The sequence below is a fragment of the Equus przewalskii genome, chromosome 14 (assembly GCF_037783145.1).
Source record: "Equus przewalskii isolate Varuska chromosome 14, EquPr2, whole genome shotgun sequence".
NCBI lineage: Eukaryota > Metazoa > Chordata > Mammalia > Perissodactyla > Equidae > Equus > Equus przewalskii.
In genome coordinates, this window is record NC_091844.1 from 68,650,466 (window position 1) to 68,670,643 (window position 20,178).

At 49.8% G+C, this 20,178-nt stretch overlaps 3 protein-coding genes across 6 annotated transcripts; 2 read left to right on the plus strand and 1 right to left on the minus strand.

Annotated features, from left to right (window-relative positions):
- Window positions 1–3,630: 3,630 nt before the first annotated feature.
- On the plus strand, window positions 3,631–6,195 carry PRR30 (proline rich 30). 2 transcript variants are annotated; one of them, XM_008513018.2, is made up of 3 exons: window positions 3,631–3,982; window positions 4,061–4,112; window positions 4,377–6,195. In XM_008513018.2, the coding sequence occupies exon 3, from the start codon at window positions 4,739–4,741 to the stop codon at window positions 6,038–6,040; it is 1,302 nt and encodes a 433-aa protein (XP_008511240.2). In that variant the 5' UTR covers window positions 3,631–3,982; window positions 4,061–4,112; window positions 4,377–4,738; the 3' UTR covers window positions 6,041–6,195. The 2 variants fall into 2 exon arrangements, with proteins under 2 accessions (XP_008511240.2, XP_008511242.2); XM_008513020.2 differs by having other exon boundaries at window positions 3,631–3,976.
- Window positions 6,196–7,919: 1,724 nt separating this feature from the next.
- Window positions 7,920–11,839, plus strand: PREB (prolactin regulatory element binding). Of its 3 annotated transcripts, none has more exons than XM_008513021.2 (9): window positions 7,920–8,325; window positions 8,896–9,088; window positions 9,285–9,505; window positions 9,687–9,767; window positions 9,867–9,991; window positions 10,182–10,355; window positions 10,505–10,577; window positions 10,770–10,929; window positions 11,098–11,839. In XM_008513021.2, exons 1-9 carry the CDS (start codon window positions 8,191–8,193, stop codon window positions 11,190–11,192), a joined length of 1,257 nt encoding a protein of 418 aa, XP_008511243.2. In that variant the 5' UTR covers window positions 7,920–8,190; the 3' UTR covers window positions 11,193–11,839. The 3 variants fall into 3 exon arrangements, with proteins under 3 accessions (XP_008511243.2, XP_070430366.1, XP_070430365.1); XM_070574264.1 differs by having other exon boundaries at window positions 7,984–8,512; XM_070574265.1 differs by lacking the exon at window positions 10,770–10,929 and having other exon boundaries at window positions 7,928–8,325.
- On the minus strand, window positions 11,798–17,238 carry ABHD1 (abhydrolase domain containing 1). Its single transcript, XM_070571908.1, has 8 exons — window positions 16,880–17,238; window positions 14,054–14,214; window positions 13,508–13,690; window positions 12,997–13,125; window positions 12,693–12,866; window positions 12,467–12,515; window positions 12,200–12,365; window positions 11,798–12,072 (listed from the first exon to the last, which is right to left on the minus strand). Exons 1-8 carry the CDS (start codon window positions 17,087–17,089, stop codon window positions 11,879–11,881), a joined length of 1,266 nt encoding a protein of 421 aa, XP_070428009.1. The 5' UTR covers window positions 17,090–17,238; the 3' UTR covers window positions 11,798–11,878.
- Between the last annotated feature and the right edge of the window lie 2,940 nt (window positions 17,239–20,178).

Sequence of the window (20,178 nt, forward strand, 5' to 3'; positions counted from 1 at the left end):
CTCAGGGCAAATCTTCCTCAGCAAAAAAACAAAGAAAAAAACAACATATGAAAACTTATGGGATGCTGCTAAAGCAGCGGAAAAGAGGGAGAATTTATAGCTATAAACATTTACATTAAAAAAGAAGAGGGCCATCCCCAGTGGTTTAGTTGTTAAGTTCAGCAAACTCTGCTGTGGTGGCCTGGGTTCAGTTCCCAGGCACAGACCTACACCACTCATCTATCAGTATCCATGCTGTGATGGTGGCTCACATACAAAATAAAGGAAGACTGGCAACAGATGTTAGTTCAGGGCAAATCTCCCTCAGGAAAAAAAAAAAAAATTGTTAAAGAAAAGAGGAAAGATCTCAAATCAATAATCTAATCACCTTAGGAAACAAGAAAGGGAAGAACAAACTAGATTCAAAGCAAGCAGAAGGAAGAAAATAATGAAGATTAGAGCAGAAAAAAATAAAATAGAGAACAGAAACACAATAGAGAAAATGAACAAAACTAAAAGTTGGTTCTTTGAAAAGTTCAACTAAATTGACAAAACTTTATCTAGACTGATCAAGAATAAAAGAGAGAGGACTCAAATTACTAGAATAGTGAATGAAAAAGGAGATATCACCACTGACCTTGCATAAAGAAAAAGGATTAAGAGGGAATACTATGAACAACTGTATGCCAATAAAAATAAAGACCTTAGGTGAAACAGACAATTTCCTAGAAAGGCACAAACTACCAAAATGAACTCAAGAAGATATAGAAAATCTCAAAAGAAATATAACAAGAGATTGAATTAGTAATATAAAAACCTCCCACAAAGATCCAGATGGCTTCACTGGTGAATTCTGCCAAACACTGAAATAAGAATGAATACCAATCCTTCACAAATTGTTCCAACAAGAATAGGAGGGAACTCTTCCCAACCCATTCTACGATGTCAGTTTTACCCTGATACTAAAACCAGACAAAGACATCACAATAAAACTAGAGACCAATATCCCTTATGAATGTAGACACAAAAATTTTCAGCAAAATACAAACAAACAGAATCCAGGAACCTGTAAAAAGAATTATACACCATGTCCAAGCGAAAATGCAGAATTGACTTAATGCTCGAAAATCAATTACTGTAATGCACTATATTAATAGAATAAAGGACAACAACCACATGATCATTCAATAGATGCAGAAAAAATATTAGACAAAATCTAACATCCTTTTATCCATTCAGCAAAGTAGGAACAGAAGGGAAATTCTTCAACCTGATAAAGGGCATCAATGACAAACCCACAGCTAACACCATATTTAATGATGAAACACTAAATGTTTTCTCTATAACATCAGGAACAAGACAAGGATGTCTACTCTCATCACTTCTGCTCAATACTGTTCTGGAGGTTCTAGCAAGGCAAGTGGGAAAGAAAAAGAAATAAACAGCATCCAAATTGGAAAGGAAGGACATTTATAGTTTTGATATACAGGATAATGCCTCCCCAAATGCCCATGTTCTAACCCCTGTAACTGGTGAAAATGTTAGGAGAAGAGAAGGGGAGATTAAGGTTGCTAACCAGATGACTTTAAAATAGATTATCCTGGATTATCCAGCAGGGCCCAGTGTAATCACAAGGGTCTTTGAAATTTGAAAAGGGAGGCAGAAGAGTTCGAGTCAGAGGGAGATGTGTCTATGGAAGAGTGGTCATAGAGATACAATGGTGCTGACTTTGAAGATGGAGGAGAGGAGCCACGAATGAAGGAATGTGGAAAAGCTCTAGAAGCTGGGAGACACAGGAAATGGATTCTCCCTTACAGCCTCCAGAAAGGAACACAATCCTGCCAACATCTTGATTTTGGCCCAATTAGAGCCATGTTGGACTTTTAATCTACAAAACCATAAGTTAATATGTTTGTATCGCTTTAAGCCACTAAGTATGAGGTAATTTGTTACAGGGGAAGAGGAAACTAAAACAATGATCAACTGACTTTTGACAAGGATGCCAAGACAATTCAGTGGGGAAAGAATAGTCTTTTCAACAAATGGTGTTGGGACAATTGGATATTCACAGACAAAAGAATGAAGTTGGACCCCTACCTCACACCAGATACAAAAACTAATTCAAAATGGATCACAGACCTAAATGTAAGAGCTGAAAATACAAAAGTCTTAGAAGAAAACAGAGCAAATCTTTGCATCCTTGGATTAGGGAATGGTTTCTTAGATAGAAGCAAAAGCAAGAAAAGAAAAAATAGATAAATTAGACTTTATCAAATTTAAACTTTTGTGCATCAAAGGAGACCATCAAGAAAATAAAAAGATAATGCAGAGAATGGGAGAAAATATTTGCAAGTAATATATCTGATAAGGGACTTGTATCCAGAATATATAAGAACCCTTACAATTCAACAATAAAAACTCTTACAACTCAACAACAAGAACACAAAAAAACCTAATTAAAAGTTGGGCCAAAGATTTGAATAGATATCTCTCCAAAGAAAATAAACAAATAGCCAATAAGCACATGCAAAGATGCTCAACATCATTAGTTTTTAGGAAAATGTAAATCAAAACCACAATATTATACTACTTCACACCTGCTAGGATTGCTAAAATCAAAAAGACAGACAATAATGTGTGTTGATGAGGATAGGAAAAATTAGAACCCTCATACCTTGCTGGTGGGATTGAAAAATGGCACAGCTAATTTGGAAGGCAATTTGGTAATTCCTCAAAATGTTTAAATATAGCTTCCCATGTGACTGTGCAATTCTACTCCTAGGCATCTACTTAAGATAAATGAAAACATATGCCCATACAAAACTTGTATGAGAATGCTCATAGCAGCATTGTTCATAATTACCAAAAAAGTAAAAACAAGGAAATGTCCATCAATTGATGAATGGGAAAACAAAATATAGTATATCTCTATAAAGGAATATTATTCAGCAATAAAAAAGGAATAACGTAATGACATATGCTACAACATGAATGAACCTTGAGAACATTTTGCTAAGTGAAAGAAGTCAGGCACAAAAGGCCACATATTTTATAATTCCACTTATATGAAATGTCTAGAATACACAAATCCATAGAAACAAAAAGTAGATTTATAGTTTCCAGGGACTAGGAGGGGAGGGAAGAAGGAGAAGTGACTGCGAAAGGGTATGGGATTTCTTTTTGGAGGTTACAAAAATGTTCTAAAAGTAGATTGTGGTGATGGTTGCACAACCCTGTGAATATACTAGAAAACAGTGAATTGTACACTATAAATGGGTGGATTGTATGGTATGTGAATTATATCTCATTGAAGCTGTTGAGAAAATAGTTATTAAAACATATAAGCATATCCCAAGGAGGGAAAAGGTATAGAGCATGAGGCACTGCTCAGAAAGCAAAAGAAAACAGGAAGTTGAAGGGAGGGCCCAGCCCAGGTAGGCTGTGTGGTTGGGGAGAACCCCGGAAGGAGGTGGTGGGAATTGTAAAGTACACGGGCAGAGAGCAGAGGCGGGGGCTAGGGCCTGAAGAGGAGGCAGAGTGCCCCGAAGACTTTTGCCTTCAGCTCTGTCAAGAGCCAGCCTTTGGATGATCTCTGAAAGAAGGTCCCAGAGCCTTGAGGGGCAGATTCTGTGATGTCAGCACCTGACCTTTGTGACATAGGCACGAGTGCCCAGGGAGAACTGCCCCCAGGGAATGGGGCTCCCAGCTCCCAACAGGGGTGGCAAAGCCACCCCTTAGACAAAGCCCCAGTCTTAGAGGCTCTCACCAGCTGGCCCCACTGCTACTGCTGCTGCTGGATGTGAAAAGCCATCTCGGCCAGGACCAGGCTGAACAAGAGGACATCAGTATTAGGGGCGACAAGAGGTCAGGGAGCCAGAGTGGCAGGAGACCAGGATGCCTGCAGAATCTCTGATTCAGATTTAGGACAAAAGTCTGCGAGAGAAGACCTCCACCTGGCTTAAGGAGGACTGAGGGCAAGGCTCAGACAGAACTCGGGGTCAGAGTGAGTTTACGGTGACAGAAGCTGAGGCCAGAGGAGGGTGTGTCCACCACTTGGTGACTCTGTTCCTCTCTCTCCCAGGTCCCCTCCTCACTGAAGTGCTTTGTGAAACAAGCCCAGAGGACTCTCACTTGTAAGAGCTCACAGCACCAACACCCTCAGTTCCTAATATCATCTCAGCCCCATGCCCCAAACCGCCTCCTGTCCTACCCTCCCTCCCTCCCTATTCCTCTCCTCCTCAGCTCTCACCTTCGCTGGTGCACTTTGCCAGCTCTTCCGACCCCAAAGGTAACAGGGATTTAGGGTTTTGGTGAGCCAACCTGGAACTAGAACACGAGGCAGAGCCAGAAATGGATGAATTCTCTCAATACCTCCAGCTCTGTTTCTTTCTCTGTAGGTCCTATGGGCTGAGTCTTCCTACCTGGCCCACCCAGACAATTGCTACTGCCCTTCAGCTCCCAAGAGGCAGCTCTGATTCTCCATCCCTACACATCCCTCACCAATGGCTGACTGCAAAGAAGTAAGAGGCCAAGTTTAAACCCAAGCTCCTGCCTGAACACCGAGAGAGCCTGGTGCTACAGGGCTGGGTGTCTCCTTGGCCTGCTACCAACAGCTGCACCAACACCAGGCTAGAGCCACACTCTGCGCACCAAAGGCCTTGATTTCTTAGCCAAGTCTGGCCTCAGAGATACGGGGTCCTGACTCTGCCAGTCTCTAATCTCTGGTCTTGACACTCCAATCCCTTCCAGATTCAAGGCAATGTTGCCTCCAAACAAGGACCAGGTACTGCTACAGAACGCAGTGCCCCCTGGGCAACCCCTTCAGAGCCCCTCACAACTTGTGGACTCCCCTCCCCCCAACCTACAGCCTCTGCATCTCCAGCAGTCACTCCCTCCCTCCCACCCACCTTGTTCCCCTCCCCTTTGGTCCCACTCTCCCGGCTCCCATTTCTACTCTTCTGACTCAAATTCTGACTTTGTCCTACATCCCTACTCTTCCTCTCTCCCAAGGTCCCCGGCTTTCTTTCATCACAATTACCCCTCTCTCTCCCTTCCACGTTCCTCCTCTCCCTCCCCCCGGCTGTACCCCTCTCCTACTCTTATTCATTCCTCCTCTCCCTCTCAGCCACAGAACTCCTGTCTTCCCCACTCACATTGCCAGTCTCCTTCTCACCCAGAAGACCTACCTAGCCCCAGCCAACCCTCTTGTGGGGTCCACTCTAACAGGCAAACATGGCACTGGCATCAGTACAGGGACACCGGGTCCCCTGGGGTGGTGGGGGGATGTGTGGCAAGCGAGAGGGACCCTGCAGAGTTCAGGGACCCAGGAGCCCTGGCCCAGGCCCTGGTGGTACATCTGGGGCACCGCCGCATAGCACACGACCTGCGGCTACTGCTTTTGCAGCGCCTGTGGCTAGGCAGAACCGGCCAGCCTCCAGTCGTGGAGTATCCTATATGCCTAGAGTGTCTCCGGCCCCGCGGCCCGTCTTGCCCCATCCCCAGGTACGGGACTGGACCCCAGCTGCTTGCCTTCCCCCAACTACTGCCCTGTGCTCAGGGCCAGGAATCCGAACCATTTCGCATGGGCATCGGCTTTGGCCTCCGCCTGCCTCGGGGCCAGGCCAGGGCCTTGCATCTGTTGCCAGAAAGAAGGCGGGAGGAAGTAGGGCCTCAGGGCGAGGCTGCTCAGGCCCATGGGTGTCAAACCCAGGCATCTCAGGCCCCAGCAGCTCGAGCCCCAGAGGCTCGAACCCCAGCAGCTCAGGCCCAGGCAGATCCAGCCCGAGGCGTACCCTCCCAGACCGGGAGCCTCAGGTCTGCAGGCCCTCAGTCACCAAACCCCATACCCTGTTCAGGGCCTCCACCTCAGGCACCAAAACAGGCCCCTATCTCCCTGAGGCCCAGGCCTTCCTCTGCCCTAAAGAGGCCTGCCTCTCTAGAGCCCATTCCCCAAAAGTCATCACCCCAGTTCCAGAGCCACGGAGGCCCCCTGGAGCACCTCCTCCAAACCCCACAGTCCCCACCAGGCCCCAGACCTCAGGGAACCCCCGAGACACCCTGAAGGGCTGGCTGGCTGGAGGTCAGGTGTGTTCTCCGGCCCTGAACCCTGGGAGCCCCTTGTGGAGTCTGCTCTCTCCTGGCTGAAGAGGACCAAAGGCACCTAAGGCCCCACTCAGTCTTCAGTGTACCCAATAAAGCCAGACCCTGCAAAACTCATGTTTGTGTCCTGCTGAGCAAAGGGCTGTACCTGTAAGGGGGCCAGAACCCAACATGGGTTGGGGAGAGTAAAGGAAACAGAGTTACTAGGGAGAGTGGGTGCCATGTATCTGAGGAGGGCATGGGACGCACCTGAGATGTACACCAGGCTCTGCCAGGCCCTTCTCACATTTAATTCAACTTAGTGGGACAGATGACGGCATCCCCAAAGATGAAGCCACTGGGCCCCTTCCCCTAGGTGCGCCTTAGGTTAACAAGGATGCATGCTGATGCAGCTATGGGGGAGTAGCAGGAGGTGTCTCCTTGCAAGGAAGAGCATTCCTAGCGTTCGCTTGCAAAGAAACAAGGGGTCCTCATGTTACCGGCACATTGGGGTTCTTGTTGTCCCCCAGGATAGAAATCAAGGGAAACAACAAATGTGAGTAGAAAAGTAAAAGTTTATTAGCCTGTGCACAGGAGAGGCACAAGGGAGCCGACGTGGAAAGGAAAGAGGCAGGTGACTGGCTCCTTAGGGGCCAGGATTGTGGGGTTTTTATTAGGCAAAGCCTGGGAAGGAATGTCTTGCTGTGACATGTACAAGTGGGGTTGCACTTGCACCTGCGCTGTCACAGAGTATGCTACTATATGCGACTCATATCATTAGCACGCTAGCTCTCCACCCCTGCATGTGATTTTTACTATGCTAATGAGGGTCACATTCAGTGGACTCCTGGGTGCTAGGGTGCATGCCTAAGCGGGGAAAGTCCAGACGCTGCAAAATGTGGACCTTGCTGGTCTCTGTTTGCTTCTCCTAGCTTGCGGGTTGGTTACGGGCCTTAGGCCAGGGGCCTTGCAGATGGCCCTGTCTTCTTAGGCTGGTTCCTGTCTCTCACATTGGAGATCAGAAACCCAAGGGTCCCCTCAGGAGGGTGGGGTGTCAGGCAGAGATGAAACCTGCTCTTCTTGGGAGCTGAGTCGCCTCCCTCTGAGGGTGTCAGAGGGATGCAGCCCCCATCCACAAAACCTCAGGCAAAGGAGCAGGGTGTGGAGCCGTGAGAATAGCCAAGTCCCACCTCTGTCCACAACGGAGGATAGGTGTTTTGTTAAGGTACATAGTGACTTCCTCATACTAGGAAGAGGTGGATTCAGGATTTGAAGCCAGGTTTGTTTTAAAGTCCTCTCTACCTCTGTTAAAAGGCAAGAGACTCAGGTCATGTTTCTGGTGTGTGACCTTGGACAAATCACTTCCTTCTGAGGTCAAGGCCCTGCTTGTATGAGTCTGTGTATCACTCCTAAAGCGTGGACAGCCCTACCACAAGAATTTCTTTATTTAAGATTTATTAGGGGCCAGCCCCGTGGCCAAGTGGTTAAATTCCTGCGCTCTGCTTTGGATGACCAGGGTTTTGCCGGTTTGAATCCTGGGCACGGACATGGCACCACTCATCACACCATGCTGAGGCGGCATCCCACATGCCACAACTAGAAGGACCCACAACTAAAAATACACAACTATGTACTAGAGGACTTTGGGAGAAAAATAAAATCTTAAAAAAAAAAAGATTTATTAATCTCCCTCAGCCTTTGTTAGCTCCCCTCCTCCTCCAGAATCATCAAGTGGGCTCCCTCGAAGCAGGGGCATGCCTCCCACACCCCCCACAAAAGATGGTAAGTCTGTCATCACAAGGGGACCGAGAGCGGAATTCTGGCGCTGTTGTTGCGTCACTCCGCAGGCGGCTAGTGCTGACTCGTATTGGCGGTTCTGCGCCTGCGCGAGGAGAGCGGGTTACGTGCGCGTGCGTACTACGCGTTGGAGAGACCGGGTTAGACGGCCCAGCGCAGAGTTACGGTTCTCTGCGTGCGGTTAAAGTTTTGGCAAGCCAGCAGGTGTGCGAGCGGTCGGGAGGCCTCCCGGTGGAGGCGGGAGCAAGTTCGGAAGCGGCCGGGGCAGTAGTCGAAGGCCGGGCGCGGCATGTCCCGGCTGCCGCCGTGCGGGCAGTGAAGCGCGCGGCGAGCGGGATGGGCCGGCGCCGGGCGCCAGAGCTGTATCGGGCCCCGTTTCCGTTGTACGCGCTTCAGGTGGACCCCAGCGCCGGGCTGCTCATCGCTGCGGGCGGAGGCGGCGCCGCCAAGACGGGCATAAAGAATGGCGTGGTGAGAGCACAGGGCCACTGGGGCCGGATCACGCCACGGGCTGAGGGCGATTCCAGGGGGGTCGCGGGGGCGGGCCGCACCCTATCTTTGGACGCTGCTCTTCCCGGGTGGGAATCCCCGGCATGCTGGGCGTCCCGACGGGAATTTCACCCGAGAACTTCATCACCGGGCGATTGAGAGTGCTAAGGTAAAGTGAAAACTGCAGATAGCGCTGCGTAGGCAGGAACGCTTTAACTCGAGCTCAAGAACAGCCCCAGGAGTGTTATCCTGTGTTTTTCCCCGGAGGCTACATAGACTTTGCCCTCTAGCAGCGGCGAGATTGGTGCATTTGGCTTTTAGGCTGGGTTTCTTCACGCTTCTGAGCGTCACCCTATTCTGTAAACTGGAGGTAATCCAACCGCGCTTGCTGTACAGATTTTTGAGAAAAAAGGCTCGTGTCGCGAAAGCCTTGTGAACTAGAATGTGCAGTAAGCAAAGGTGGAGGGCATCAGACTATCAGATGTAAGTTTGCCCTGGAGGTGTTCTCCAGGCACCCCTGAACCTTACTCATCCTGGTTCCCTCTCCCACAGCACTTTCTGCAGCTAGAGCAGATTAACGGGCGCTTGAGCGCCTCCTTGCTACACTCCCATGACACGGAGACACGAGCCACCATGAACTTGGCGCTGGCTGGTAACATCCTGGCTGCAGGGCAGGATGCCCACTGTCAGCTCCTGCGCTTCCAGACACTTCAGCAGAAGGGCAAAAACAAGGCAGAGAAGGCAGGTGAGAAGCCCCCTCCCCAACCCTTTGGGAAAAGGGTTAATTGAGTGCGATCACTCTCATCTTGGTCTCTAAAGAAGTGGGGCTGGAGGTGGGGTTATGGTAAAAGGCGAGAAGCTGGATGTTCACCAGTTGTGTAGAGATGGGCAGTACTACTTACTACAGAAGCCTGGAACCTGGCAGACTGTTTGTGTTGCAGGTTCCAAGGAGCAGAGGCCTCGACAAAGGAAGGGGGCAGCCCCAGCAGAGAAGAAATCTGGAGCTGAAACCCACCAAGAGGGGGTAGAACTCAGTGTAGAGAATTTGCAGGCAGTGCAGACAGACTTCAGCCCTGATCCACTGCAGAAAGTCGTCTGCTTCAACCACGATAGTACTCTACTTGCCACTGGAGGGACAGATGGCTATGTTCGGGTCTGGAAGGTGTGGTTTTGGGGGGTTAGAGGATGTGTGTCCGTAGCAGCAAGGCCAAAATTGTGAGAAACTGAACATGAGCTCTGGGAGGCTTGTGAGTGAAGCCTGCACTGAGCGGCCATTGGAAGAGAAGAGGGATGGGGGTCAGTGTACTCTTGCTGGGCTAACCATGCTGGTGGTTTGGCTGCAGGTACCCAGCCTGGAGAAAGTGCTGGAGTTCAAAGCCCATGAAGGGGAGATTGAGGACCTGGCTGTGGGGCCTGAAGGCAAGGTGAGGAGGTGAGAGGGTGGTTAAAGTAGGTGGTTATGCTGCTTGTCCAGTAAGTGGATTCCCTAACTGTCCATCCTTGGAATCTTGATTCCTGACTAGTTGGTAACTGTGGGCTGGGACCTTAAGGCCTCCGTGTGGCAGAAGGATCAGCTGGTGACACAGCTGCACTGGCAAGAGAATGGACCCACCTTTTCTCACACGCCTTACCGCTACCAGGCCTGCAGGTGTGAAGACCCTGAGGGTGGCTAAAAGAGACATGGCCTAGATGTGGTGGGGGAGTGGGCAAAGACTGGGGGAAGGCTGGGGAGGATCATAGCCTTAGCAGGTGTTACCCCAAGCAGGACCAGGGTGCAGGAGGGCACAAACCTCTGAAGAGCCTCCAGGAGCTGAACTAGCCCCTCACTCGCCCCCCAGGTTTGGGCAAGTTCCAGACCAGCCTGCTGGGTTGCGACTTTTCACAGTGCAGATTCCCCATAAGCGTCTGCGCCAGCCCCCACCCTGCTACCTCACGGCCTGGGATGGCTCCACCTTCTTACCCCTTCGGACCAGGTCCTGTGGCCATGAAGTCATCTCCTGCCTTAGTGTCAGGTATGAGACAATGCTAGTTTGACTGTGTGTGGGGGTGCCTGGGGGAGCTCAGGAAGGTGTCCTGTCTCAGTCCCTGAGGACTGTTGTTAGTGAGTGATGGTTGCTGCACAGGCATCCAGGACAATGAGCGCTTTCTTGTTTGTTGGCAGTGAATCGGGCACCTTCCTAGGCCTGGGCACGGTCACTGGCTCTGTTGCCATCTACATAGCTTTCTCTCTCCAGGTAATGGGTAGAGGTGGGCATAGCTCTGAGGGCTCTTTGGTGTGGGGGCTCTAGGCTGGCTTCTACCCTGAGTGTGCAGGAAGGAGTCTGGCCCAGTCTGTAGAGGGAAAGCCTTCTGGGGGCAAGGGGTATGTTTTCTAGAAAGAATGTTCCCAACTAGGCCTTCCTCACTAGTTTTCCTCTTGTCCCCAGCGCCTCTACTACGTGAAGGAGGCCCATGGCATTGTGGTGACAGATGTGGCCTTTCTACCTGAGAAGGGTCGTGGTCCAGAGCTCCTTGGGTCCCACGAAACTGCCCTGTTCTCTGTGGCTGTGGATAGTCGTTGCCAGCTGCACCTGCTGCCCTCACGGCGTGAGTCATTGGCGTGGGGGGTATCACCCCACCTTTAGCTGTAGCAAAAACTTGCCCCCTGGAGAATGGGCTGCTTGTTTGTAGCTTCTTTCCCCTCCTTGAATGTGTCTGTTCCTTGGGCTGTGAAGCCCCTCTGCCTGCTGACATCTCCCCTTGCCTTTCCTGCAGGGAGTGTTCCTGTGTGGCTGCTGCTGCTGCTATGTGTCGGGCTTATTGTTATGACCATCCTGCTGCTCCAGAGTGCCTTTCCAGGTTTTCTTTAGCCTTCCTGTTACCAGGGAATCAGGGGCCTGGACACTGCCGCCTTCTAGATCAGAGTGGAGGCCTGTTTCCCACTGCTGACTCCACTTGGATCCACAGCTCAGGTTGCCTCTGATGAGGCTGATGGGCACTGCCTACCCTTCCCAGTTAAAATTTGGCTGTGGCCCTGTGTGACTCTGAGTCCTGGGAACCTTGCATTCATCATCTCTGGAATCCACCCAGGACAGTGGTGTCTGAAGCCCAGGCCATACCACCTGCCTCCTTCTGCTTACCCAGGGTTCTAGAGTTGAGCTTGTCATTTCTCCAGAAACATGTGAAGATGCCCAAGGACCTGGAGGCACTGCTGTCCTTCCTGAAGAAATAGTTATTTTCTCCTCCTCTCCTCAAGGCGTTATGGCCAGTTGCTCTTCATGTGAGCCCCTGGCATTTGCTGGGACAAGCACTGGCCTGGGACTTGCTGTTAGGGAAGGAAGGGGCAAAAGGAAGACCCAGGCAGTAATCTATGGATTCACCTGGGTAGCTCGAAGCCGGCCAGGCTAAATATGCAGTAAGTTCCTGGATGGTCTACCCTAGCCTTGAGCAAAGGGAGAATGAGCCTCCGCCCATGTGGCAGGAAAAGTTGATCTTTAATAAACAAAGGAAGACTGAACTGAGACCCCAAATGCTACTCTTGTCAGCTCTTGCCTCCCTAAGGTGAGAGAGCCTTGAGGCTGAGCAGCTCCTCTTGGTGCTGGAAGATGGCTTTGGCATACTGATGCAAGAGGCGGCTCATGTAGCAGTGCTGCCAGGGGAGCAGTCCTTCCAGGAAGCCGATGTGGCCGCCGCGGGCTGTGATGAGCAGTGCGACATGGGGAGAGAGTTGGGCAGCCTGTAGGGGAAAGGCTGGGGGAGGGGTGGGAGAAGAGGTCAGGAACCCTGGCCTTTACTGAGAGCTCAGGCGCTCCTCTCCACTTGCACCTCATGGCCCATTTTCCCTGGTGCCTAAAGTGTCCCGATTCAGGGTGCTCACTATGGACTGGAGAGAAGGGATCATCAGCTGCGTTGAGGCAAAGCACAGGGATCTGGATGGCCTCTACCTTTGTTCTTGGGCTTACTGCTTGGTAGTAAGTAATACAGTCTTGATATCCAAGGACCCCAGCTGTGTACCACTCGTCAAACTGGCGGATTGTGCGGGCCTGCAGGTAGTAGAAGGTGGGATAGGCTAGGATGAGGATGGAGAATAACAAGATATTGGAAGGACAATTTGGGGCAGAGGGGGATGGTTGAAAGACTATACCTGTAGCACAAAGTCTACATTCACCACCTTTTCTATCACCTTTCTGTTTCTGCAAAAGAGCACATAGAGGATTGGCTCTATTCTGGGACCTCACCCAGAGCCAGCCTCTGTCTTATCTCATGAGTGAGAAAGCCCAGATATAGGACTGATGCAAGCGCTGGGGAGAACCCAGCATATGTGCCATCCTGCCCTGTCTGCTGCCGCCTCTCACTTGCCGAGACCCTACCGGTCCACAACTTGGCAGAGCCCAGCAGCGAGGCGCTGATTGAAGAGCAGTGAGTTGAGTGGGGTCTCCAGGCAGCGGTTGGTCTCAAAGCAATCCCAGCATGCAGATATAGTCAGTGCTGCCACCAGCCCTGCAGCTGGTCCCATTCGTGCCAGGTAGTTCATTGCTAATATCCTGCAGGATTGGACCAGGGACCATGAAAGAAGGGTTTGCATTGGTGATTGGGGACAGAGATGAGGAGAAGACATGGAGGGGGAAAGAAAGGAAGACTGGGGCCTTTGGGTTAAGCCCAGGTATCCTTTACCCTCCGAAAGAGATGCCCACAGCCAGCAGTGGAGCTTGAGTGTAGCGGTTCTTTATGTGGTGCACAACTGTCTCCAAATCTGTAGTAGAGCTGGTACAAAAGGCCCTGTGGGTCTGAGGCAAACCAGATTATTGGGTAAAGAGGGAGGTCCCCATCAGATGGCAGAAAAATGGAAGGGCTCAAGAGATGGAAGGGAAATGGAAGAAGGATAGGTAGGTAGAGCCTCAGGGCCAAGGATCTCTAAAGGCAGTGGGGTGAAGGGTTACGATGAGGAAGGAGGGTACTCACCAGCAGTTCTTCCCCACGGCCAGCCCTGTGGCACACACAGGTGCATCTTAGCCAGACCCTCCCTAGAAGCCCCTCTCCCTTTTTGGTAGCCTTCAGACGGACCCCAGTCAAAAGGTGCCCTCCATATAGCACCTTCTCCCCATAGCTATGAGGGTCTGAACTGACCTCCCTATTACAAGTTCTCAGACCCCACCCAATTCCTCTGGGCAGTGCTGATCCTTACCTATACCCATCCCTCAAGGCTTGTTTAACCAGGTGCAAGATATATGGGTCTTGGCTACTACCTGTTATACCAGGAAGCAGTAATACAATGGGCTGGGTGGTAGGGTCAGGGTATTGACTGCTGTCATGCTGGCCAGCCCAGTCTAGCAGGAGCTGTCCTCCATCTGGGGTTTGGAGGACTTCACTGTGGTTTTGGAGAAAAGAGTACACAAAGATACCGTTAGGAACTCCATGTACTTCTAAAGGTTTATCCCCTGCCCCACCCACAGACAACTCTCACAGCTTCCCATCAGCATGTTTGAGGACATGCGTTATGCAAAACATTAAGACCATAACAAGTCTTAATTATACATAACAAGGTAATGGGGACATAAAAGATTGAATATTACCTCATGGTTGTGCGATTAAATAGCTTTTCCATTTAGCCACTCTCTTTACCCTCAACACAGAGGCAGATGGGGCAAAGATTACCTTCATTTTGAAAGAGGTAGACAGGATTCCCCTATGCTTGCAGCTGCATATTCATCCCCTTCTGTCCCTGTCTTACCTCCAGTAAGGGACTATAGGCCGAGACTGCAGTAAGACTCTGAAGATGGTTTGTAGCCGCCCCTCGAAACACCATAGTGTAGGATAGAAAGTCTCCATAGTGACTGGACAGTGTTGCACCAGGAAGGCTAGAAACCGGGAGCCAGTCACCAGTTGAGGCCTCTGTAATCACACAACGCAGTCTGCTTCACTGATTTTTGTACCAACCCAGTGAGACATCCAGCACCAGAGTGATCCCTCTCCAGAGGCCAGCGTGGAGGGCACTGCTTTGTCATGAAGAATCTTGCATCTCTCTGCCTGGAATGGCCAACTCATCCTTGTTAATACAGTCTAGCTACATTCCCAAAGAACTGCACTCCTGCACTGTCACCTCTCCAGAACTGACGCTGAACCGACTCAGAACCAGGGCTGGGAGCTGCTGCAGCGGACTGGGTGCTGACTCCACCACTCAGCCCATCCATGCCCCAAACCGGTTTTGGAGAGAGCAGGTAATATAAAATAAATTGCCCAGCTAACTCCCTGCAGGAAGGCTTGGGATGCTGGACAGCGTCTGAAGAAATGCAGCACCGTTCAGTCTGTGACCTTTGCCTTGCAGTTGAATTATCCACGCAGTGTCATCTTCCCCAAACCATCTCTGGCTGGCTGGCTCCTCCTGATTTTAGTACTCCATTGTCATATATTCCTGTTCCCTACTGTGTGTAACCACTGTTGAAAGGCTTCTTTTCTACCACAGCACCTCATTTTCTTACTCGTGTGGCCCCTGCTGTTACACCATAGTGTAAGGGAGGGATAGTCCCAATGTGAGCAGATTTTCTCTTGTATGCCAGCCAGGAAGAAGGTAATGGGGATAGGATGACAGGGACAGAAGAGGTCAGTGGGCACTCAGCCTTGACTTTCGGCCCCTCTGCTGGGTTCTTCTGGATAGACATCAAGGGCCTAGCCACATAGGAGGTTTATGAAAGAGAATGCTGTAGAAAGCCGCAAAGCCTCAGACTCAAGAAATAGAAATTGCGTTTCTGTCACAGGCCCTAAGGAACTTGAGGGCTGATTCCTAGCTCTTTTGCAGTCTTAGTATTCAAAAGGGGCTAGGTTGGTAGCGTGACTGTCATGAGATATGACCTGTCCCCTGGTTTTTAGGCCCCGGATTAACAACTGTGATTCACTGTGTGCCATATACAGGCACTAGGCTAAGCCCAAGCTTATGTAATAGGATATTTTGTAAGTGAATAAACTATGATTCACAGAGATTAAGTTGTTTGCTCAAAGTCACACAGCAAGCAAGAGGCAAAGCAGAATTAATAATAATGATATTACCATGAATACTGGTAGGTAAAATTTGTTGAGTACTCATTATGTTCCAAGCATCGTGCTAAACGCTTTACGTGATTCTATCCTGTGAGCTTCGCAACAGCTCTCTGAGACATACTACTGATTCCCCTGTGGGAACAGGTTTGACTGTTGAGGAACTTGTCAAGTCACAGAGCTTGCCCAAGCTAATTGGTGGTGAAGCTGAGATTCAAGGTCAGGTCTTAGTCATTGTACTATATTAACTCCTAAGTGCCAAGATTTGAGTTGTCAATTTATTAAATTCTTGGTCAAACAGCTCAGTAGTGTGGAACAAGGCACTAATAAATTGGGTCACAGGAAGCATTTCTTGACTTATTCCTGAGAATTAATCAGTAATATGCCATTGGTCACTGTGGATGAATCAATACCAATCCATTATGGTGCTGGATAATCCAAACTCCATGTCCTCAGGGCCTCCAGAATGTTACTTTTCCTGCATTTTAACCAGTATTTGGAAGTCAAGGAAGGGTTTGGAATATAAAGTGGCAGAGGTCTCTGACTTCTGTGTAGCTGATTGCCAGCAAAGGAAAATGTTTAAGAACAGCTCTGGTCTGAAATGACTGACTTTCCAAATCAGACATAGAAGGTTAGATTTATAGTGTATTGAGGTTTGGATTTTTTAAATTGTTTTGTTAAGGCAGACTTATTTTATAAACAATACATGTGAATGTAGAAAGCTCTGAAAATACAGAAGAGTCTAGGTAGCATTAAAATTCGCTGTAGGTCTTTTCAAAGGGCTTAAATCAATAAGTTTCTTGTTAGACTCGGCTACCTAGAACAGAGTTCAATGAAGATTAAAAGATTTAGATTTTTCTGGATATGTAAATTATGTGTTTTATGTAAATTGCAGTGAGAAAAAAGTCTCCAAGTTCATCAAAATCAGCCTCTTCAGACTTTCCCATTGCACTATACATGGAGAACCTAGAACTTAACACAGGGCTGAATGAGAACCGGCAGTTAGGGTTATTCGTCAGTCCTGAGCTAGGAGGGGAACCTCTGCCAGCGTTTAACAGAAGCAAGCCCCTACTAAGCTGATAAGGTGATGTGGGGATTAGCCACAGCCCCACGGGCCTCCAGTTCCTTCATTTAGTGCAGCTAGTGAGAAACTCAGCTACCCTGCCTAAAAAGAAAAAAAAGTGCATATCTCCCTGACACCTCTAGATGACTTTCCCCAAATGTTTGTCCACAGCATAGGGAGTAGCACCCCTCCGATGCCTGAAAGGCCCAGCCGGCGTGAGGAACACGCAGGATGCAGAGAATCTAGGGAGGCAAAGAAGCTACTCTCCATTAGGTGATAACAGCAAAGCGACCCCGGCTAGAGCGCGGCGGGGTTGGCGGTGTGGTTGGGGCGTCAGATTTCACGTGAGGTAGGCAGCCAACCATGCTAGCTCCCACAAAGGGCTCGAGCCCCGCGCTGGAAGCTGCTCCCTAGACCCAAAGGTCCCAAACCCGCTGGCCAGAGCTCTGGACACTCACCCACCTGGGGCACACACGCCCAGTAGTAGCCCAGGTAGAGGGCAGCGCCAAGACCCAAAAGCAGAGAGAAGGGCTCTGTCCAGATGCCATTCTGGGAGCTCAGGAAGGAGGTCAGCATCTTGCGTCGCTGGGTTCCAACTCCCAAATTCTTGAGTGGTTCCAGCCCCTCGACCTTGTCTAGTTGTGCAGCAGGTGAGCGCCGGGCCCCGCCCATTCTACGCCATTGGACGGCCTGTGCGTGTCCTGCCTCCACTGCCCGTCGGTTTCGGAATCCGGCCCCGCCCGCTGCCGGTGCGGCCCGCGGCGACGGGAGGTGCTAGGACGTCTCAGGGGTGGGCCGGCTGCGCTAGCAGCTCCGCGCGGAGCTGATCCGAGACCCTTGCAAATAGCCTGCCTGCTCCCCCGGCCGGCATCTAGCGCCTTCGCGCCTCTTGTCTGCTCTTCGCCGCCACAGCGGTGCAGCACCTTGCAAGGAGTAGCGGCCTCCCCCCCAGCACCATCTTGGTGAGGGGCACCTCCAGCTCCTTCTTCCTCAAACTCTGCCCCGACCACGACGAGTCAGGCAGCCTCGTCCGAGTCCCCCAGCCACTGACTCAGTCACACACAGGACACAGACACTCCCAGGGTGACAGTCTGCCCTGTCACACAAGGTACAGTCATGCACAATGACCTTCATGCTCAGGGCATGGCCACTCACATTGTGACACCCTGCAGTCCCACAGTGTTCAGCCAATTCACAGTGGTCCTCACACACTGTCCGCAACCATTCACACTGTGACACCCCACACTGTCGCATAGTCAAGTTTCAGCTACTGAGTGGCTGGCATTACACGTAGAGTCACACACATATAGGTTAAAGTCACGCATGTAGTGTCTCTCTATGCTGTCTCATACAATCAAGGTCATCAGTACAATATTTACTCATCGTCCACTCTGTACCAGGCACTTGAGATACCCCAGGGATGCTGTCCGTGTCTTCACTGGAATGTAGAAACAAGTAATCTACAGAACAGTGGCTCTCAACCTTGATTTAAGATTAGAATCATCTAAGAGTCTGAAAACTACCAGTGCCCAGGTCCCAATGTTACTGAACCATGTTCATTTTTGCCCACCACTCAGAAAGCCAAACACTAAGATGACAAGATTGCAGAAGAGAGTTTACTCACAAGGCAGCCACGTGAGGAAGCGAGAGCATGAGCCTCAAATTCGCTTCCCTGAAAATAGGGACTCAGGGCTATTTATGGGATAGGGGGCAAGGTGGTCTGAAATGTGAAGAGAGGTGATTGGAGGTGAGGTCTGTGCGAGCATAGTCAGACCATGCCTCTTCATAGGACCCATGTTCACAAAAGGGCGGCACTAGCATGATCTGAGGGTGGAGTTTTTAGCCTCTTGATGTCAAAAGGTCACCTATTGGACATCTGCGTGGGCCCAGTTGATGAGCTGGTGGTCTCAGCCAGCCTGAAATGGACAAGGAGCTCTAATTTGTGAAGAATAGCTCACACGCCCATTACCATGGTGACCCAGGCTCCAGGGAGATGTTAGCAATAGGAGCCTAGTGGGAGCCAGATAGCATATTACCTCAGCAGCACAGTTAACAATGAGTTGGTTCAACAGCTAAAAGCTATGATCAGTAATTGCAAAAAGGAAAAAACTTAAGTTCCTGGATACTTAATCATCAATGGCTGTTTGCTGGTTTCACCACTCCCCGATAGAGTTGGTCTGGAGAGGAGCCTAGGTGTCAATATAAGTTAAAAGCGCTCTGAAGATTCAAATGTGTGGTCAGGGTTGCACCCCTGCAATGGAGCACAGTGCTGGATACGGGAAGTACTAGCTGCAGCAGGAGCACTGACGAGGGTGCCCAAACTCCATGGGGTCAGAGAAAGCACACTCAGGCATGAAATGCCAATACTCTACATTTAAGCTGAAAGCAAAAAACGAGTAGGAGTTTCCCAGGCAAGGGGGAGGTGGGGAGAAAGTAGTCGTTCCTGGAGAGCATAAGCAAAAGCCTGGATGTGAGAGACTTCTTAAAGGAACCAAAAGAAATTTGGTGTGGCTGGAGCATTAGATTGTTAAGAATCAGGTTGTGAGCAGCTACATAAAGGATGTTAGAGTTTATCCTAAGGGTGGAGGAAAGCCATCAGAGAATTTTGAGAAGGGGTGGGTGACATGATCAGAGTCATGTTCTAGAAGAATCATTCAGACCGCTTGGAGCATGGATTGGAGGAGGATGAGAATGGAGGCAGAGAGGCCAATTAGGAGGCTGTGAACAGAACTTTGGCACAGATGACGGACTGGGGGAAGCCCTCGAGAGAAGTGAAAATCTTTAAGATAGGAGGCAGAATTAGTAAGACTTGGTAGTAGCTTGGAGATGGGGGGAGAAGAAGGAATCATGGATGACCCCCCAGTTTCTGACTGCACCATTCAGGGATGCACGGAAGTGCACGGAGGTGCCTTTCCCTCATAGGGAAACTGGGGGAGGGGAAGGTTTGAGAAGGAAGATGCTCCTTCTGACTGAGACACATAGAGGCTGGGGTGCTAGTAGGTGTTCTAATTGTGTTTTCTTAGATTCCATGTTTGTCTATCTGGCATCTATTAATCACAAGGCCAGACTAAGCGCCAAAGTTGTTTATATCTCCCCTGCAATCCAGAGCCCATATTCTGAACCACTTCCTTTATCTAACTCTCGCACATCAAACCAATATTTCCCCTGTTCCAAATCAACCGAAGCCCAGGTACTAGACAACTAGAGACAACCCCAGACAGCCAGAGATCGCCCTTATGCCCCCAAACCCACCGGAATTATTCAAACTAGCCAATCCTAAACTGTTTGCCCTACCTTGCCTTTCCTGTTTAATATGGGCTGTGGCCCATGCCTTCCTCTTGCTCTTTTCTGCCTTCTCACTTACATGGATGCTTCCCCCTGTGGTCCTGTGTGGCTCTTGTTTCTAGGAGAACTGTAACATTAAACTTTTCTTATGGTGGCATTAGTCACTCTTATAAATTAAGACCCAGGCACAAATCAGTAGGATGCTCAATTCCTGAGGTGGGGTAAGCGACTGGAATTGGAGGTTTGGCAGTCATCAGCATTGAGATGCCATATTCGTTTGCAGGGCTGCCATAACGAAGTACCACAAACTGGGTGTCTTAACAACAGAAATCTATTGTCTCACAGTTCTGGAGACTAGAAGTCTGAGATCAAAGTGTCAACAGAATTGGTTCCTTCTGAGAGCTGTTAGGAAGAATCTGTTCCATGCCTCTCCTCTAACTTCTAGTGGTTTCCTGGCAATCTTTGGCATTCCTTGG

Excerpts from the sequence above, each read along its gene's own strand:
- ABHD1 (XM_070571908.1), bottom strand. The coding sequence starts at position 17,089 with ATGGGCGGGGCCCGGCGCTCACCTGCTGCACAACTAGACAAGGTCGAG. Across the intron at positions 12,867-12,996 it reads GTGGGCATCTCTTTCGGAGG|GATATTAGCAATGAACTACC; the intron begins GTAAAGGATACC and ends CCAATCCTGCAG. Across the intron at positions 12,073-12,199 it reads TCCCTTCTCTCCAGTCCATA|CCTTTCCCCTACAGGCTGCC; the intron begins GTGAGCACCCTG and ends CCCCTCCCCCAG.
- PREB (XM_008513021.2), top strand. The coding sequence starts at position 8,191 with ATGGGCCGGCGCCGGGCGCCAGAGCTGTATCGGGCCCCGTTTCCGTTG. Across the intron at positions 9,506-9,686 it reads GCTATGTTCGGGTCTGGAAG|GTACCCAGCCTGGAGAAAGT; the intron begins GTGTGGTTTTGG and ends GTTTGGCTGCAG. Across the intron at positions 9,768-9,866 it reads CTGTGGGGCCTGAAGGCAAG|TTGGTAACTGTGGGCTGGGA; the intron begins GTGAGGAGGTGA and ends ATTCCTGACTAG.
- PRR30 (XM_008513018.2), top strand. The coding sequence starts at position 4,739 with ATGTTGCCTCCAAACAAGGACCAGGTACTGCTACAGAACGCAGTGCCC.